Consider the following 15338-nt stretch of genomic DNA (forward strand, 5'->3'; position numbering starts at 1 on the left):
TATGACCCGATATTTACACCTTGAAACCCTTGGACCGTCTGCGACCTCTGCCCTTCTCGAACTTCCGTCCCTTGCTCTCGATATATGGCTTCTTGTGCTTGTGAGGACCCATGCCAAAATGCTTGACCGCCTCTCTGGCGTTCTTCGGACCCCTCAACAACACCACATTGCTACCAGTAGGATGCTTCATGGCCAACTGATCGAGAGTAAGACATTCACCGCCGGCTTTCTCAATCCTGGCCCGGGCGGTGGATGTGAATCTTAGGGCGGCGATATGCAGCTCGGGGACGGTGAGCAGGCGGTTGTCATCTGTGACGGTGCCAATCACAGCGATGGTCTTGTCGGCGTAGGCTTTCTTTGCGGTTTCGGTAGCGACTTTGCTGGCGATGCGGGAGATGGACATTGGGGGACGGTTGATGCGGGACATGAAGAGACGCTTGAGGACGACTTTGTTGAAGTTGGAGTCGGTGCGGCCTATCACAGGTTGTTAGCATTCGCCATACTTTGTGCGACTCGAGGTTTCAGGCGTACGGGCCAGGAAGCGGTAGAGCTTCACCAAGAGCTTGAGGTAGACATTGTCGCTCTTGGGAGCCTTTCGGTGGCTCGCCTTGACGTGATGGCGATCGAGGTCGATACCTGCATGAAGTTATCAGTTGAGCGGCTCAAGAAGCGTCGAAGCATGGTGCGCACATACCCATGATCGCGGTTTGTGGAGGTTGTGCTGGGTTGAAAGCGTCGACGTCGTCCTCACGAGGTCAATCTCAAATTTGGTGGATGCGGAAAAGGCAGTGTGTGCAGAAGTGCTGCCAAGATTTCTAATTCAAAACTAACCGATCTCGGTTAGTGCCCGCAATTTGAGGTGATCGCTTCGGTGCCCTCTCCCAGAGATCCTCAACTTAAGTTCTTTAACATGGTAGCAATTGGGACCCTACTTGATCTATTGTTCGCTGATGATCTACTGCGGGAACCGATGCTCAGGCTGATCGAAACAAGTCTTTGCTACTCCTGAAAATGCCCACCAGCCATCCTGTCTAGTCCGTTTTGCCTGACTCCAGGAATTGTCGCCAACCCACCATGGTATCATGAAATGTACAGCAGCCACAACTTATGCTTCCCCGGCTCTGGTAGGAACATATTGGAGACCCGAAGAAGAGTATCCCGGTCATCACGTCCTGCTGGAAAAATTTCTTGTCATGAGCTCTCGCTCATTTTAACCTCCTGGAAGGAGCATCAATTGGCACAAAAAGCTTTGTATTGGCTTTCCGGGAATTCATAACGGTTCTGCCGCTTCCGAATCCGGTTTCAGGCCAACTAAGAAATCCCGAGTCATCTCGAAGCTGAGCCAACTGCTAGCCATACTCGGAGCCACTTTGAGCAAGTTGGGCACGATCCCTTTGTAGAGACCGCAGAATCCCTCTTGAGCAACAATGGTAGTGATTGCCCCCCATATCGACTTGTATTGGTAGCCCATGCCGCTCATCGAATTGATCTGGAACCGGCGCCGTAGCACATCAAAAGGATATGTGCATGTCTGAGCAACAGCTCCGGAGATGGCGCCAGCCGCAAGTTTTCTATACCAAACAGGGTTCTTTTCGCCCGGCTCGGTAAAGTATTGCCTGACGGACTCATAGACCATGAAGTTCAGGCCCACGTAGGGAGCCACGCCAGCCACGGTGGGAATGATGCCTCTGTAAAGGCCAGGGACACCACCCTCGTTCTTATACATGGTCACCATGGTCTGCCACATGCCTGGTAATCTTCCTTCGTGTTTCCCAAGCGCAGCGAATGAAGCGGACTGAATGGACAAGCGTGTTCGGACGATGTCCAGGGGATATGTGAATGTGACGGAGGTGATTCCAGCTAAGCCACCACAGATCAGCCGGCGCAGAGGGTCCAGATCGGCACCAGGCGATGGTTCGGCAAACCGTTTGTAGACATTGTATGCGCCGAACTGCACTGCTGAATATGGTATTATCCGTACGCAGTTTGTGCCGTTGCCTCTCATGAAGCCCCTCCAGCCCTCATCTGTGTACATCTTCTTAAGTGCTTTGACGATGGACATCTTATACTCGTTGCGGCCTACGCTTTGTATCTGGTAAAGGATCTTGAGCCGCTCTAAGGGGGAGACGACCGTCCGGGACACGGCGCCTGCAACACCGCCGGCACAGAATGCGGCTGTGAATGGAGCGGACAGGAATTCCCGCACAGGGAGAAGAATATCAGCTGTCGACATGGCTGTTGGGTCCTACTTCGAATTAGGGCAAGCCAACAATGGGCGCGATAACAATGGGCGCGATAACAATGGGCGCGATATACTGACCTGATTGACACTGGGAAGATCCGCAAGGGAAACTGAGCTCTGGCCTATGTTACCATTGACAGTAACCGGTTCTTTTTCTCCGAGACGCATGACTTTGGTGTATTTTGCGCAAAGGCAGTGAGGCAAGTGCCAAGGGATACAGCTGTAAGAATAGAGGTGTCACAGCGAGCGGTTTTTGGGTGCTGATAGAATCTGTGGCGTCCATGGAAAATTCTGTCTACGATGTTCGGTATCTGTGGATGTGCATACTGTGTTCGACGAGCTTTATCCCTTTCTGCCCACGGCCTCAGACCCCCTTTTCAAAAGATAAAGCCTCGTTCGCTCACAGCTGGATAGCTGTCGTCCACTGGGTAAGATGAACTCAGCAAAGGGTGATATCCGAATCGACGGATACGGGACAAGTCGGACGGGTGGGTAGCGCAAGCGACAAGGCGACTGTCCGAGCGGCTGCGAGCGAAAGGGGGAATCGTCGACTAGAACGACTCGCGGACGTGAAGATTAGAGCATGAGCGTCAAGACTGGCTCAAGTAACCAGCTGTACGGAGTAGAAGCGACGGGAGTGCGAGAGTCTCGTTTGTCGGGCTACGTGACCCTGTCGCCCTGTGCCCAAGTCAGTCTCAGATTCAAACTTCCAATCGCCCAGTTGGGTTTAGCGTCGCAGGCTGAGGCGGCTGCCTTTGACCAACTCATCCTCCTTGCTACAAATATCTGTCCAGCCTCGCGCCTTTCTCATCAAGAAATCACGAGTCGCTTTCTCCCAATCATACGGAGTACCCTGCATCAGCATCTCCTGCAGCTGAGATCACACCTGTCTTTGGCCTGCTGAGACCACATTGACCAAGCCATTCGTCCTTTGCCACCTGGCCTTCCACAAACATGTCTTCCCGATCTGGCACCACGCTCTATGTCACCGGCTTTGGTCACGGCACCCGTGCTCGTGACCTGGCCTACGAGTTCGAGCACTACGGTCGTCTGGTAAGATGTGACATCCCTGCTCCACGAACTGCCTCTAGCAGACTGTAAGTCACCTCTTTTTTTTCTGTCGACAGGCTTCCTCAGCTGACACGTGGACAGCTTTGCCTTTGTCGAGTACGAGAGTCGCCGCGATGCCGACGATGCCTACCACGAGATGCACAACAAGCGGATTGGCCGAGATGATGTTCTGAAGATCGAGGTACCAAATACCCTACCACCACTGCACTTACACCTGCTGACCACTCTTTCATAGTGGGCTCGTACTCCTCCTTCTGCTACCTGGCGTTATGAGGCTGGTCGTGACCGTGGCCGTCGAGAACGCTCGCCTCCACGTCGCTCCGGTCGTTCACCCTCACCTCGACGCCGCGACTACTCTCCCCGGAAGGATGATCGCCGCGACCGAGACCGCGACGACCGCAGAGATCGCGACCGAGACTACGATGATCGCCGCCGTTCCCGCAGCCCTGCCGACCGTGACCGTGAGCGGGACCGTGACATGAAGGATGACCGAGATCGCCGGGATGATGACCGCGATGCCGGTGCAAACGGAGACGACCGCAAAGGTATGATGGAAATCGACTCAGAAGGAGCTTGGCCCACCAACATTTGAAACAAAAGCTGACACCCGCATCAGCCCTGGACTCCCCTCCTCCGGCCCATGACGAGCTCGACACCGCGGAATGAACAACCACCCCGATTCGCCGCCCCTAATCATGTCACTGAGCCGTTGCGACAAGAGAGCTAGTTGCAAGTCGGGCGCGACCAAAAGTTGCTGTGTTAGGAGGATATGGGTTTTAACAGGTTTTCTTTCCTGGTTCTTTTATTGACACTGTTACTGTGATGTTTTCGTTGCGGAGCTTGCAGTCCTGAGAGGTTCAGGTGAAGCAATGCGCCGGTGCGATTGACTTGATATGGGAACTAGATCGGTCTCGAGCGGACGAAACTTTGCAGGATCGATCCTGTGCGACCGACTTTCCCCAACACCCCCAAGCATCAGCGATAGCTTACGAGTGCTCGATCGGAGCGTCGATACCTACGTACGAAAAATCGGACGGTACTAGCTAGGCAGCACTTTCCAGCGCCTCTTCCGTTCCCTATCCCCGTCGAGATGTACAACAACGCCCCTTTCCGTTCGGCCGCGTATTCCATCGTCGCAGCACTCCGCGTTCGGCGTCGTCCTCCACGTCCACCTCCTCGTCGTATATTCGCATCTGGCTGACACAGTCTACCCGTATATTCAGCGTTATCCGCCGTCTAGTCGTTGCGTCCGCATCGATCCGCTCCCTCCCTCTCAACGTTCACCTATCATTTCGACAGCACTAATCTTAACTCAGCTCGCCTTGCCCTCCACACGTTTCACCATGCGACGGTCCCTCTCCCATCCGTGCTGTCTCGGACGTCATCTTTGTGCTCTATTTTGTTGCTTGCCTCTGCCGGGCTTATATAAGTCTTGATGACGGCCTACACGCCGTGGCGGGGTGCTCCATCGCAACTCACGGGTAAGCCTTACATCTCTTTCGTAGAAAATTTGTCCTCGCGGACGCGAATTCTATTGCGTGAACACCACAGGAAAAGTACACTCAACGCCTTCCATAGAATGGCCGATTTCTGGTTCTGTGTTTCCTCTGCAGCCCAGGTGATCATGTCTCATCATGTTGAATGGTCCCCTTCCCATGCAACAACCATCATTTCACCGCAATAAGACACTAGTGTAATCTGAACCTGGTCATCCTCGACAAAACCTGCTGTCCTGCGTGATCGAGCTCCTTGAGCAACGTAGCACTAAACCTTCTGCTCACTCAGCATCCACGTCAATAGATCCACCTTGGTCACCACGGCCGTGGGTTTCAGGGCTCCCTTGTCGTCCCGCTCCGTCACGATCGCTGCGCTCTGCCACTCAAAGAACCTATTCAGCGCACTCAGAGGCGTCTCCACGGTGATTTCGACAAACTGTTTCCTCTTGCCTTTGCTCTTACTCTTGCTCTTGCTCTGGGCCCTGGGTCTGCTCCTTGCGTGGGTCCCGTCGACGGCCGCACCGTTCTCCTTGTCCGTCATCTCGCTCGAGAACTTCTCGTGCTGCTGCTGCTGCTGCTGCGCTACGGGTTCGCTCTCGGGATCGGCGCTCGTGGTCATCAAGTCGGACATGTCGGTCCTGTCCACGGACACCTCGCCGATGTGGCTGAAGTCGAACATGACGTCCGCGACGGGGCTCTTGCCCGTGGCACGGCCGTGCGAGATGCGCGACAGCAGGTTACCCAGCGTGACGAGGCCGACGAGCCTGCGCGACGGGCTGGGCGCTAGAACGGGGAGTTGGTCGAAGCCCTTTTCGCGCATGACTTCGATGGCGGCGCTGCTGGGGGAATCCGAGGTGACGGTCTGCACGGGCTTGAGGCGGAGGTGCTTGACGCGCGCGCCGTGGAAGGGGTCCGCGTCCTTTCTGGCGCTCGGGGTGCGTGATAATTGAGAGGGCGGTTGCGAGGATGAGGAGGGTGATTGCGGTTCTGCGGGAGGCGTCGGCGGGAGGAGGTTGTTCGCGGCCAGCCAGTCGTCATCGACGAATTTGGACAGGTACGAGCGGATCGAGTCGGGCAGGATCGTGACGATCACGTCGTCCTTGCCCAAGTTCAGGTCCTTCGCGGCCTGGATCGTCGCCGCGAGGGCGGATCCGCTGCTGCCTCCCACGAGGAGGCCTTCCTCGGCGATGAGCCGGCGCGCGTAGTGGAACGAGTCCCGATCGTCCGTCTTGTACCATTTGTCCACGACCTTCTGGTCCAGCACGTCCGGGATGAAGTCGTAGCCTATCCCCTCGACCTTGTATGGCTGGTTGGCGTATTCCTCGTTCAACTGCGTGGGCAGAGCCAGGATCGAGCCCTGCGGGTCCGCGGCGATGATCTTGATCGACTCCTTGTGCTTGTGCAGCCCGCGCGCCAGGCCGGTGATCGTGCCACCTGTGCCTGCGCCGGCCACTACGGCCGTGATCTTGCCGGCTGTCTGTTTCCATATCTCCTCTGCGGTCCCGAGTTCGTGGGCTAGCGGATTGTCCGGGTTGCCGTACTGGTCTAGGATGTGGGCGTTGGGAATCTCCTTCTCTAGCCGCTTGGCGACGCCGATGTGCGACTCCGGCGAGTCAAATGCTGCTTGGGTGGGAGTGCGGATGATGGTTGCATTGAGGGCTTTCAGCACGGCGACCTTTTCGGCGGACATCTTTTCAGGGAGCGTGATGATCGTGCGGTAGCCTTTGACTGCCGCGACGAGGGCAAGGCCGATTCCACTACATTGTGAGCTTGCTGTTAGCAACATGCAACCACATTCACGTTCAGTGGGAAGTGAATTCAAAGTGTGCTCTTCGGCTGCTCTTACGTATTGCCACTGGTGGGCTCGATCAGGGTGTCTCCTGGTTTGATGCGGCCTGATTTCTCAGCCTCCTCGATCATGCGCAACGCTATGCGGTCTTTGACGCTGCCGCCGGCGTTGAAGAACTCGCATTTCGCATACACGGTGGCTTCGATGCCGAGGGACTGGGGGATCTTGTTGAGGCGGATGAGGGGCGTCTGGCCGATCAGTTCGAGGGAGGTGAGGTGTGTGCCTTCGGCGTTGAACCGTGTCCCATTTGGTGTGGACATCGTGGTTAAGTGCTGCGGCGTTCGTGTTGACGGCGATGGAGTCAGTCCGGACTTGTACCCCAGTCTTGTGGTGGTACAGTCAAAGTGTTGCGGATTGTGTTGTGGAAAAGAATGAGGTGACAGAACGCAACGATGGCATGTGCAACAGCCGCTGATAACCGGGCCGATGCGGGGGATCATCACAACTGTCTCGGGGGGCGCCTCACCTACGCCTTAGGCCCCTGAATGCTTCGCCCTAATTATGATACTGTACTGGACATCCACCGGCAGCCACTCTCAGGCACTCGACGTGCTCGTCATCGGGCGCCCGAGGCATCGAGTAGTAAGGTGTTGGTGGATTCGCCTTCTGAACGAGCGGCGACAGGCTGATCAGGGACCTCGGATGAACCATTCCGCCGTCCGAGTTTCGAGTACGCGTCGCCGTGGGAGAAGAGCGAAGAGAAAGTATATCATCTGGTCTGCCCGCACCACAGGCCGTGCTCAAACCCGTTGAGGTCCGCTGTTTATACCATGGCATACCCGTGCTTCACCAAGACATACCGCAAGACCAGCTATGCGGCTATTGACCCCTCTAGACCCGAACTATCAGCAGAGAACAAGACTGTCATAGTGACTGGAGCAGGGCATGGAAGCATTGGTTCCACCGTCGCTCTGGCGTTTGCAAAGGCCGGAGCTCGAAAGATTGCTTTGGTAGGACGAACGGAGTCGACTCTTCAGAAAACAAAGGAAAGCATTGCCCAGGCATACCCGGGCGCGAATGTCATGGTGTCGGCGGCAGACATCTCCAAGGCAGAAAGCGTCGGTACGGCTGCTCACCATATCCGAGTCGAACTGGGTGCTTGGGATGTTTTCGCGAACTGTGCTGGGTATGGTCAACAGTTCTATGGAGGTACTGCGATGCTACGAAGCTGACCTTCTTCCGCACAGACACTTGCCCGATTTGACCTCCATTGCTGGTGCAGACGAGGACGACTGGTGGAAGGCATTCGAAATCCACGCCAAGTTTGCCACCCATTTCGCGAAGCATTTCTTACCCAAGTGCCGTCCCAATGCGGTATATATCAACACAAACGCTGCGTCTTGTCATCTGCCTGCCTCGCATTTCCCCAAGACTTCGGCTTATCTTGCGTCCAAATTGGCCATGGCAAAGCTCGACGAATACCTGGCGGAGGAAAGCCCGCAGCTACGAGTCTTCACGGTGCACCCCGGGGTGGTTCAGACCAAGATGGTCGAGAAGGTCATGCGCGGCCTTGATCGTGTGCCTGCAAGCGACGTCTTGGACGAGCCCGAATTGCCCGCGAATTTCATGGTATGGTTAGCCAGCGGGGAAGGCGACTTTCTGAAATCAGGAAGATTTCTGTGGGCTAATTGGGACGTGGAAGAACTGATCGCCCGCAAAGAAGAGATTCAGGCTGATCCGTCCTTGTTCAGAATCACCATTGGAGGGTGGCCGTTCCAGTAGAGAGGTTGAACTTGCCATGACATACAAAAAGGCATTGGTCGCTGGGGGCGATTCAGCCCTACGCCAAAGTATCATTCGCGCTCCGGTGTGCACGAGGTATCATCTCATTCGAGCAGCGAAGAGACGAGCCACTGTAGCGGCAGGGACGCACAGCGTTTTGGTCCCGTCAAGGCATGATTCATGGAATGATATTCCTGGCATTCCAGTCGCCGGCCTGCCCGCCTGCCAGCCAGGATCAGGCTGTGCAAACTCGTCGTCTTGGGTCTCCCCTGTTGCCTCTCAGCTGTCTTTGCCGACAAGCTGCGGCTTGCCAGCGACTATCCTCTTCAAGGTCTCCAAGAGGCCGGTCCGATCTAGCATTCAGCTCTACGTACTTCCTCCGCTACGCTTGACTCTTGGAAGCTCTTCTTTCCGACACTTAAAAGGGCACGTTGGCTTGGCCTCGCTTAGCTAGGGTCTTGTTCCGCCCTCTTCCAAGGCTTGCTCATTCGCTAGGGAAGGGCTGTGTTGCTTGGCCCGCATGCTGCAGCCCATCGAGACCCTACAGCGAACATAATTTCGCCGCCGCCTTCGTGTTCTTCTAGCCTAGGCGCAACCACTGGGAAGCATTATGGACTTTTGCCGAAGCTTTGAGAAAGCCAGTGTTTAGGGCTCGCCATTCACAGTGGCTTTACGCCCGTATTCGCTGCTCCGGTCGTAGAATTCGGTCTGTTCCAGGTCGATGCAGTTCCTACCCTAGACCGCCCTACGACGAACTGGGGACGACTTGACAGGTAGGTCGGCTGGAAGAGCCAGTCATGTCGAGACAGACACAACGAACAGACAGAAGCTAGCTAGCATGAAATCGACTCCGCCGCAGTCGCATCTAGCCACGCGCGATGCACCGCTCAACACATACAACGAGAAGGTTTCCGCTTGGTCAAAGCCTTGGAGCCTTTCAGCGCCGTAAGCATCTGTGGGAGAAGATTGCTCGAAGAAAATGGGACGTTAACTTGGACTTGTACTACCGGTCGTGCTCCTCAGCTTCACTTCCACGTCTCTCTGGCCTCGTCGTTCTGTTGAGACAATCCTACAAGTATGAGGCTCTTGTATCTCGCCCTTGCAGCTCTGCTGTCTACAGCTCTGGCACAAGAGAGCACTACAGATAGCAGCACTGCTACCAGCACAAGTTCCCAAGCTTTCACAACAACCATTGCGGTCGGCCGAGCAGGACATACCTTTTCTCCTGATGTCGTTCAGGTTCCGGTGGGCGGCTTTGTTGGTATATACCCAACTCTACAGCCAGAAGTTAGGTTCGTCGCTGACAATGTCGTCCCAGAGTTCGACTTTTATCCCACCAACCACTCGGTCATTCGGGCAGAATACCTGAATCCATGTGTTCCTTATGAGATAACCGGTACGATGGATATTCCCTTGTTCTCCCGACTATAGCTATCTGCTGAATAAAGTTCCACGACACCATGAGCTAAGTGTTTTGAATTGCAGGTATCGGCAAAGTCGGATTCTATTCTGGCTTCAGACCCGTCGACGCTATCCTGGCCGACCCACCAAAATGGACTCTTCAGATCAACGACTCAGACCCCATCTTCTTCTACTGCGGTGCTCCAGGCTCTTGCACCACCTACCAGATGGTCGGGGTCATCAATCCCAATGCCAGCGTCTCGCTCGACACTCACAAACAATACGCCGCCGACGCCGACTTCGCGCTGCTGCCCGGAGAGCCGTGGCCAGACGAGCACGACCCTTCCGTAACGACCTCCACATCCACAGCGACTGCTATATACACGACGAGCATGACTGCCACAATGTCCTCGACGCCCACCACTTCGGGATCTGCGTCTGGGGCAACAGCCACGCCCGAGTCACATGCTCACCAGTCGACTCTATCCACCGGAGCCATAGCCGGGATTGCCGTTGGTAAGCCTCAACGGTCCCTTTTCCCGTCTTCTTACTCTCTAACCCAACCCAGGTGGTGCTGCAGTCGTGCTCGCCGCAGCAGCGCTCATCTTCTTCTGTGGCCGCCGATCCAGACGCCGGGCCAGAAACGAACAGCCCACCGCGCCCACCACGCCGGCCATGGGCCCGACTCACCCGCCAGCCTACGTCCCCCCGGCCACAAACTACGGCTACATGTCACCCACGAACAAACACCTGTCCATGACGACGGCCACGCCCGTCACCGACGCCTTCGGCAATCCCATCCATAATGGTGGCGGACCATACAGCGGCGGCGGCTACCCAGCCGCCACCTACCCGCAAGGCTACGCGGGACAGCCCCCAATGCAGCAGTCCCAGTCCCCGCATATGATGGGCGTCGGCAACCCGCGTGCTTCCTATCCTCAGCACTCGCCCTCCACGGACATCTTCGGCACAATCCAGCAGCAGCAGCAGCAGCAGCAGCACATGCACGACACCCAGTCTGCCGCAGAGGTGCATTCCCTGCGGGCGAGCAGTCCGAGCTCCATGCACGCGTCCCACGCGGCCCCGGCGCCCGTCGTGGGCGGCATCGAGGCCTTCCTCCAGCGGCAAGGGCGGACAAGCCCACAGCCCGAGAGCGAAGTTCCGGGCGACCAGGCCTTTCCGCATGGAGGTGTCGGGCCTTATGAGATGGCCGCTACGGGCACGCACTTACGGCAGTCGTAGTCGTGGGCATGGCGTGTGAGCGTGATTGTCCCCTAGGGGCATGACTGAGACCAGCATGGGTGGATTGGTGCATGAATGAATGAATGAATGACGGGCAGGACAAAAGGGAAGATCATGGGGGCGGCAGAAATCGCTTCGGCAATCCGCTCGCTGATATTGGGGGGAAGCGTTTCGGAGCCAGCTTACTACGTGCTGGAGCGTGGGTCCTACGTGTCCTACTCATTCGGTCCGTACGTTTGGAGTCCATGTTTATACTTTTAACTTTTCGCTACTTGTATGCATGTGTTTTACCTCCGGAGTGGTCCTGATGATACAGTCTACTGCAGTTATCCTGCACAAGCAATCCATTTCAAGTCTATAATGCAGATATGTTGCAGCGGTCTACTGTCTATGTATCAAGTCGCTGCTTCAGCGTTTCCTTAGGTAGTCGCCTCCTTTAAGCGCACTCAGTACCCCGTACACTCCGGCTAGGGGCCACACACTCCATAAGCCGCGTTCGATAGGTAACTTTGCGTCCTTTCTTGTAAGCTTTCCATCCTCGTCTTTGACGTCTTCGAAGAGGTCCCGTGTCTTGACTTTATTAAACACGCTAGGTATGTAGCCCTCGGCTTTGTATTTCGTTCGCAACGCGTCGTACCATTGCTTGTCGTAGATGTCCCAGAATTCGTCCTCGGTGTAGAAAGTCTGTGCGTACAGCCATTTCATGCCACCCAGGGATTTGAGTTTGCGTTCGATAAGTCGGTTGATCGTAACTTGGAGGTATTCGGCAGGCGTTTCGCCCCAGACACCAACGTTGAGCAGAGAATTGTCGAATTGATTACTATCCTCATCGCCACCCTCATCAGTGTCCGTGGCGGTAGCAGATCCAGATCTCGAGTGCGGACTCATACTCACGCCTGCTCTAGGCTTCAGGGGGCACAACCACCTCGGATAGACGTGCGGCAACTCCGTGTCGAGCCACCGGGAGAATTCGGGCATGTTCTTGTTTGGCACTGCCATGTCCTGGATTATGAAGCGCTGGTAAAGACCTGAACGATGCAAGGCGTGGTACATGATCCGGGTGTGCATGAAGTAGTCGGCTAGCCAGCGTACGGGGCGAATGAAGGGCACATAGAAATATCTGTACGCGAAGCGTCCGGTCCAGAAGGCGCCACGGTCATAGCGAAAGAGATAGTCCGTCAAAGGGATCAAGTCGCGGGGAGGAGACATGAACGGAAGTTTTGATGTTGGTGTCGATGTGGAGGACGGCATGACGCTGTTCAGTCTCGCTTCGGCGTGCAGGTAGAACCATTGATCCCACGCCTTGGTGAACGTGACAACAGGGAGATCCTTGCTTTCGTCGCTTCGATCAGCAAACCTCCCAGACATGACGACCCCTTTGTCCGGAGCAAACATGATTCCATCGACGAAGTCGGTCCCTTTTTGTTTTGTCGCCTGCTTGATGACTTCCTGGGCCTGCTCAATGCTTCCCACTCCCAGATACGACAGCTCGACAAATCCTTTCGCAGGTAACAGGCGCAACTCGAAAAGGGTTATGACGCCGAGTGTGCCAAAGGTGCCCGCCATACCGTGGAACAGATCGGGTCTCTCCTCCTCCGAGGCCGTCACGACCTCGCCATCCGCAAGAACAACCTCCAGCCAAGTCACGGTTCTGTCGAAAAAGCCATGCCTGAAACTGCTGCTTTCGCCCGCGGTGCCCGCGAACCCGCCTCCGACCGTGATGCCCGGAAACTCGGGCACAACCGGGGGTACCAGACCATGCCGCAACGTGGCTTCGACCAACTTGTCCATGGGCACATTGGGCTCGACGAGACACGTTTGCTTCGACGGCGAGACAGAGAGTACGTGGTCGAGCGAGGAAGTGTCCACTGTGGCATCTCGCAAACGCTCGCTCAGGCGAGTCGAGTTTGTGTTCCCGTGAAAGATGCGGAAGGGGATCCTCTGGGTATAGAAGTCGGCCACCTGGTTGGAAATTCGGGCCACGACTGTTTTGTGCTCCGCCAGGGATACATCATGGTCGTTACTGCCGGCAGATTCGCCCATCGTCAAAGCCAATATCCCCAGATGCAGAAGGCACGCCGACGTCTCTTCTGTCCGAAGCCCTCCTAGCTCCTGCCCACCCTGAGGATAACAGTAGAGCGCATGTGCACTCAAGGCCTCTCCGAACGGCTCTGCGCCTCTCACAAGCACACTCACTTGTCTCTTGGGTTTGATATTCCCACCTTGCATCAAGCATCGAAGCTGACGCGTCCACCGACGGCACTTAAGCGACAGTTTCAAGGCGGGACCGAAGCTTCCTTGCTCATGTCCACTTGCGTCTCGAGCTCCTATGCCTCGAAGTATTAGTTCTACGGCGGTCTTCAGAACTTCATATGCATTCTCACTTTCCTCGCGGATGCCTCACTTTCTGCTGGGAAGACATTCAAGCACCGGACGAACATCTGTCCGTCTCGCTTTGCACCGCACATTTATACCTTCAATGGGGTGTGGCTATCCAACATCTTTCTACCTCGATCTAGACCACACTCCAGCATTCATGGGGCGTCAGCATAATCAACATCTCTCTGTGGGTAGTGCCCGGCGTCCAGCGCGAACTGCAACAGAGTGCCTTCGCCACCCCAGTATGCTGTGCCGAAAGCACGCATGAGATCCAACCCATTCAGCAATGCCCCACTCGTCCACAGCTTGCCATCCCTCTGCCAGCGCTTCTCCACCCAATTTATCCCAGGCGCTGTCTGGCGCAGTTGGTCTAGCATGAAGCGTGGCGCTGTCACCGTCTTGTCCTTGAACAGGCCGGCCTGGAAAGGCGCCTGACACCCTCCACATATCGTAATGAAGGCCGAGCAGTCATCATAGCTCTTCCGCATAAAGTCAAGCTCCGCCTGGGTCGGGGAGTAATCTCCAAGTTGTACATGAGCTCCCATGAGCACGATGTCGAGCGGTGGACAGTTCGCGAAGGTGTCCTGAACAAATGATGAGCACTTCGACTGGGTACAACACGAGTCAACTTACGGTCGGCACAAGCGTGATACCTCCAGTCAGTCGTGCCGTTTTACCGGTCTCGTTGACCCAGTGGAACTCGATGTCTAAAGCTTGAGCGTCGATGTCTCCCGGATAGAATGGCTCCAGGGCTGCAACGAATTTCTTTGACATAGCATGCAGCAGGTCGATCGGGGCAACGTCCAGCACCTCCGTCTCCCTGTGTCGTGTGTCAATCATCATGTGCACAGCACTGGACATCTCACGTACGAGTTCAACAGTATCACTCCCACCTGGATGGGGCGATTGGGTTTCGAGAGATCAAAATGTTCTGGCATTTTGCGCTTCTCTTCACAAGGAAGATTCTCTGAATGCTATTCCACCGGCTCTGCTGATGTGGCACTATCCTGTCAGGCATTGCCGGGCTTTATATACACGACCATGGAGAACGTACGGCAGGCGAAAGCAATGGGCCGCATGCTGTTCCCTCCCATGTTTGAACCTTTCACCCATCTTCGGTGCAAGGAAGTCCCCATCAGGCCGGAGTTGAGCAAGTTTCTGAGAGATACGGGCTTTCCTCAAGTGACGGCGTTAGTTTCCTCCAGCCACTTGCGCAAAGGAGAAAGATGTTGCCTGGATGACAATGCCCGTCGCTTCCGGCCAGCCAACTAATCAGGTACATGAGTTCAATCTTTGGAAAGTTCACGCAGATGATACTCGTACCAGGGACCACAACAACCCAATCGGGAAAGCAGCACCGAACCGGCATAGCGTCGGGCAAATGACAGTCCATTCCCAGCAAGGCTGTGCCTGTTCAGAGGTACACGAGTGAGAGGCATATGGATGCTAGGGCCTCCCGATCATGCTAACAGTGAAGCATAGAGACGGTGGGTGAGTAACTCTGTGCGCGGCATCCATCATGTTGCAACATCCGACAAATAAGTTAACCTAGTAAACGTCATGGGCAAATGAGTGCCCCAAATGGCCTACCATGAGGCAGGTCGTCTGGAAGCTTTCTCCTGCTCCAAAGAAAGACGAAGTTAGACTCACGTGTCCTTTTCTGACAAAGGGTACAGGGGAGAATGCTGTGGACCGGCACGTACTGGCCTCTCTGTTTCGGAGCGCCCAGGCATTCCATCGTCTCTTGGACCATTCGTCAATCTACCTATATCGCAGACCTCGGTATGGACCTCGGGAGACCACTTGGCGTCCTCCTTCCTTGTAAGCTTGGAAAGGAGACAACTTCCGGCATCTCTCTACTCGGTCCTGGGAGATAGGTCTAACAGCCGGGCATGGACACGATCACAGGAGTGACGCGTTTCTTCAGACATTTACC

The 15338-nt window shown here is 55.6% G+C and overlaps 8 protein-coding genes across 8 annotated transcripts; 3 read left to right on the plus strand and 5 right to left on the minus strand.

Annotated features, from left to right (window-relative positions):
* Positions 1 to 13: 13 nt before the first annotated feature.
* A1O7_04200 (60S ribosomal protein L18-B) lies at positions 14 to 698 on the minus strand (the record flags this gene model as incomplete). Its single annotated transcript, XM_007758214.1, has 3 exons — positions 14 to 474; positions 532 to 636; positions 695 to 698. The coding sequence occupies 3 exons, from the start codon at positions 696 to 698 to the stop codon at positions 14 to 16; spliced, it is 570 nt and encodes a 189-aa protein (XP_007756404.1).
* Positions 699 to 1270: 572 nt separating this feature from the next.
* On the minus strand, positions 1271 to 2233 carry A1O7_04201 (uncharacterized protein; the record flags this gene model as incomplete). Its single annotated transcript, XM_007758215.1, has 1 exon — positions 1271 to 2233. One exon carries the CDS (start codon positions 2231 to 2233, stop codon positions 1271 to 1273), a length of 963 nt encoding a protein of 320 aa, XP_007756405.1.
* A 963-nt stretch (positions 2234 to 3196) lies between these two features.
* On the plus strand, positions 3197 to 3905 carry A1O7_04202 (uncharacterized protein; the record flags this gene model as incomplete). Its single annotated transcript, XM_007758216.1, has 3 exons — positions 3197 to 3339; positions 3395 to 3494; positions 3549 to 3905. 3 exons carry the CDS (start codon positions 3197 to 3199, stop codon positions 3903 to 3905), a joined length of 600 nt encoding a protein of 199 aa, XP_007756406.1.
* A 1172-nt stretch (positions 3906 to 5077) lies between these two features.
* Positions 5078 to 6918, minus strand: A1O7_04203 (cystathionine beta-synthase; the record flags this gene model as incomplete). The annotated part of the gene is made up of 2 exons (XM_007758217.1): positions 5078 to 6566; positions 6656 to 6918. 2 exons carry the CDS (start codon positions 6916 to 6918, stop codon positions 5078 to 5080), a joined length of 1752 nt encoding a protein of 583 aa, XP_007756407.1.
* Positions 6919 to 7428: 510 nt separating this feature from the next.
* Positions 7429 to 8380, plus strand: A1O7_04204 (uncharacterized protein; the record flags this gene model as incomplete). Its single annotated transcript, XM_007758218.1, has 2 exons — positions 7429 to 7784; positions 7846 to 8380. The coding sequence occupies 2 exons, from the start codon at positions 7429 to 7431 to the stop codon at positions 8378 to 8380; spliced, it is 891 nt and encodes a 296-aa protein (XP_007756408.1).
* Positions 8381 to 9457: 1077 nt separating this feature from the next.
* A1O7_04205 (uncharacterized protein) lies at positions 9458 to 11023 on the plus strand (the record flags this gene model as incomplete). Its single annotated transcript, XM_007758219.1, has 4 exons — positions 9458 to 9641; positions 9699 to 9776; positions 9866 to 10297; positions 10350 to 11023. 4 exons carry the CDS (start codon positions 9458 to 9460, stop codon positions 11021 to 11023), a joined length of 1368 nt encoding a protein of 455 aa, XP_007756409.1.
* Positions 11024 to 11431: 408 nt separating this feature from the next.
* A1O7_04206 (uncharacterized protein) lies at positions 11432 to 13066 on the minus strand (the record flags this gene model as incomplete). Its single annotated transcript, XM_007758220.1, has 1 exon — positions 11432 to 13066. The coding sequence occupies one exon, from the start codon at positions 13064 to 13066 to the stop codon at positions 11432 to 11434; it is 1635 nt and encodes a 544-aa protein (XP_007756410.1).
* A 491-nt stretch (positions 13067 to 13557) lies between these two features.
* A1O7_04207 (uncharacterized protein) lies at positions 13558 to 14340 on the minus strand (the record flags this gene model as incomplete). The annotated part of the gene is made up of 3 exons (XM_007758221.1): positions 13558 to 13986; positions 14036 to 14222; positions 14273 to 14340. 3 exons carry the CDS (start codon positions 14338 to 14340, stop codon positions 13558 to 13560), a joined length of 684 nt encoding a protein of 227 aa, XP_007756411.1.
* Positions 14341 to 15338: the final 998 nt, after the last annotated feature.

This window comes from Cladophialophora yegresii, assembly GCF_000585515.1.
Source record: "Cladophialophora yegresii CBS 114405 chromosome Unknown aczIN-supercont1.3, whole genome shotgun sequence".
Taxonomy (NCBI): Eukaryota; Fungi; Ascomycota; class Eurotiomycetes; order Chaetothyriales; family Herpotrichiellaceae; genus Cladophialophora; species Cladophialophora yegresii.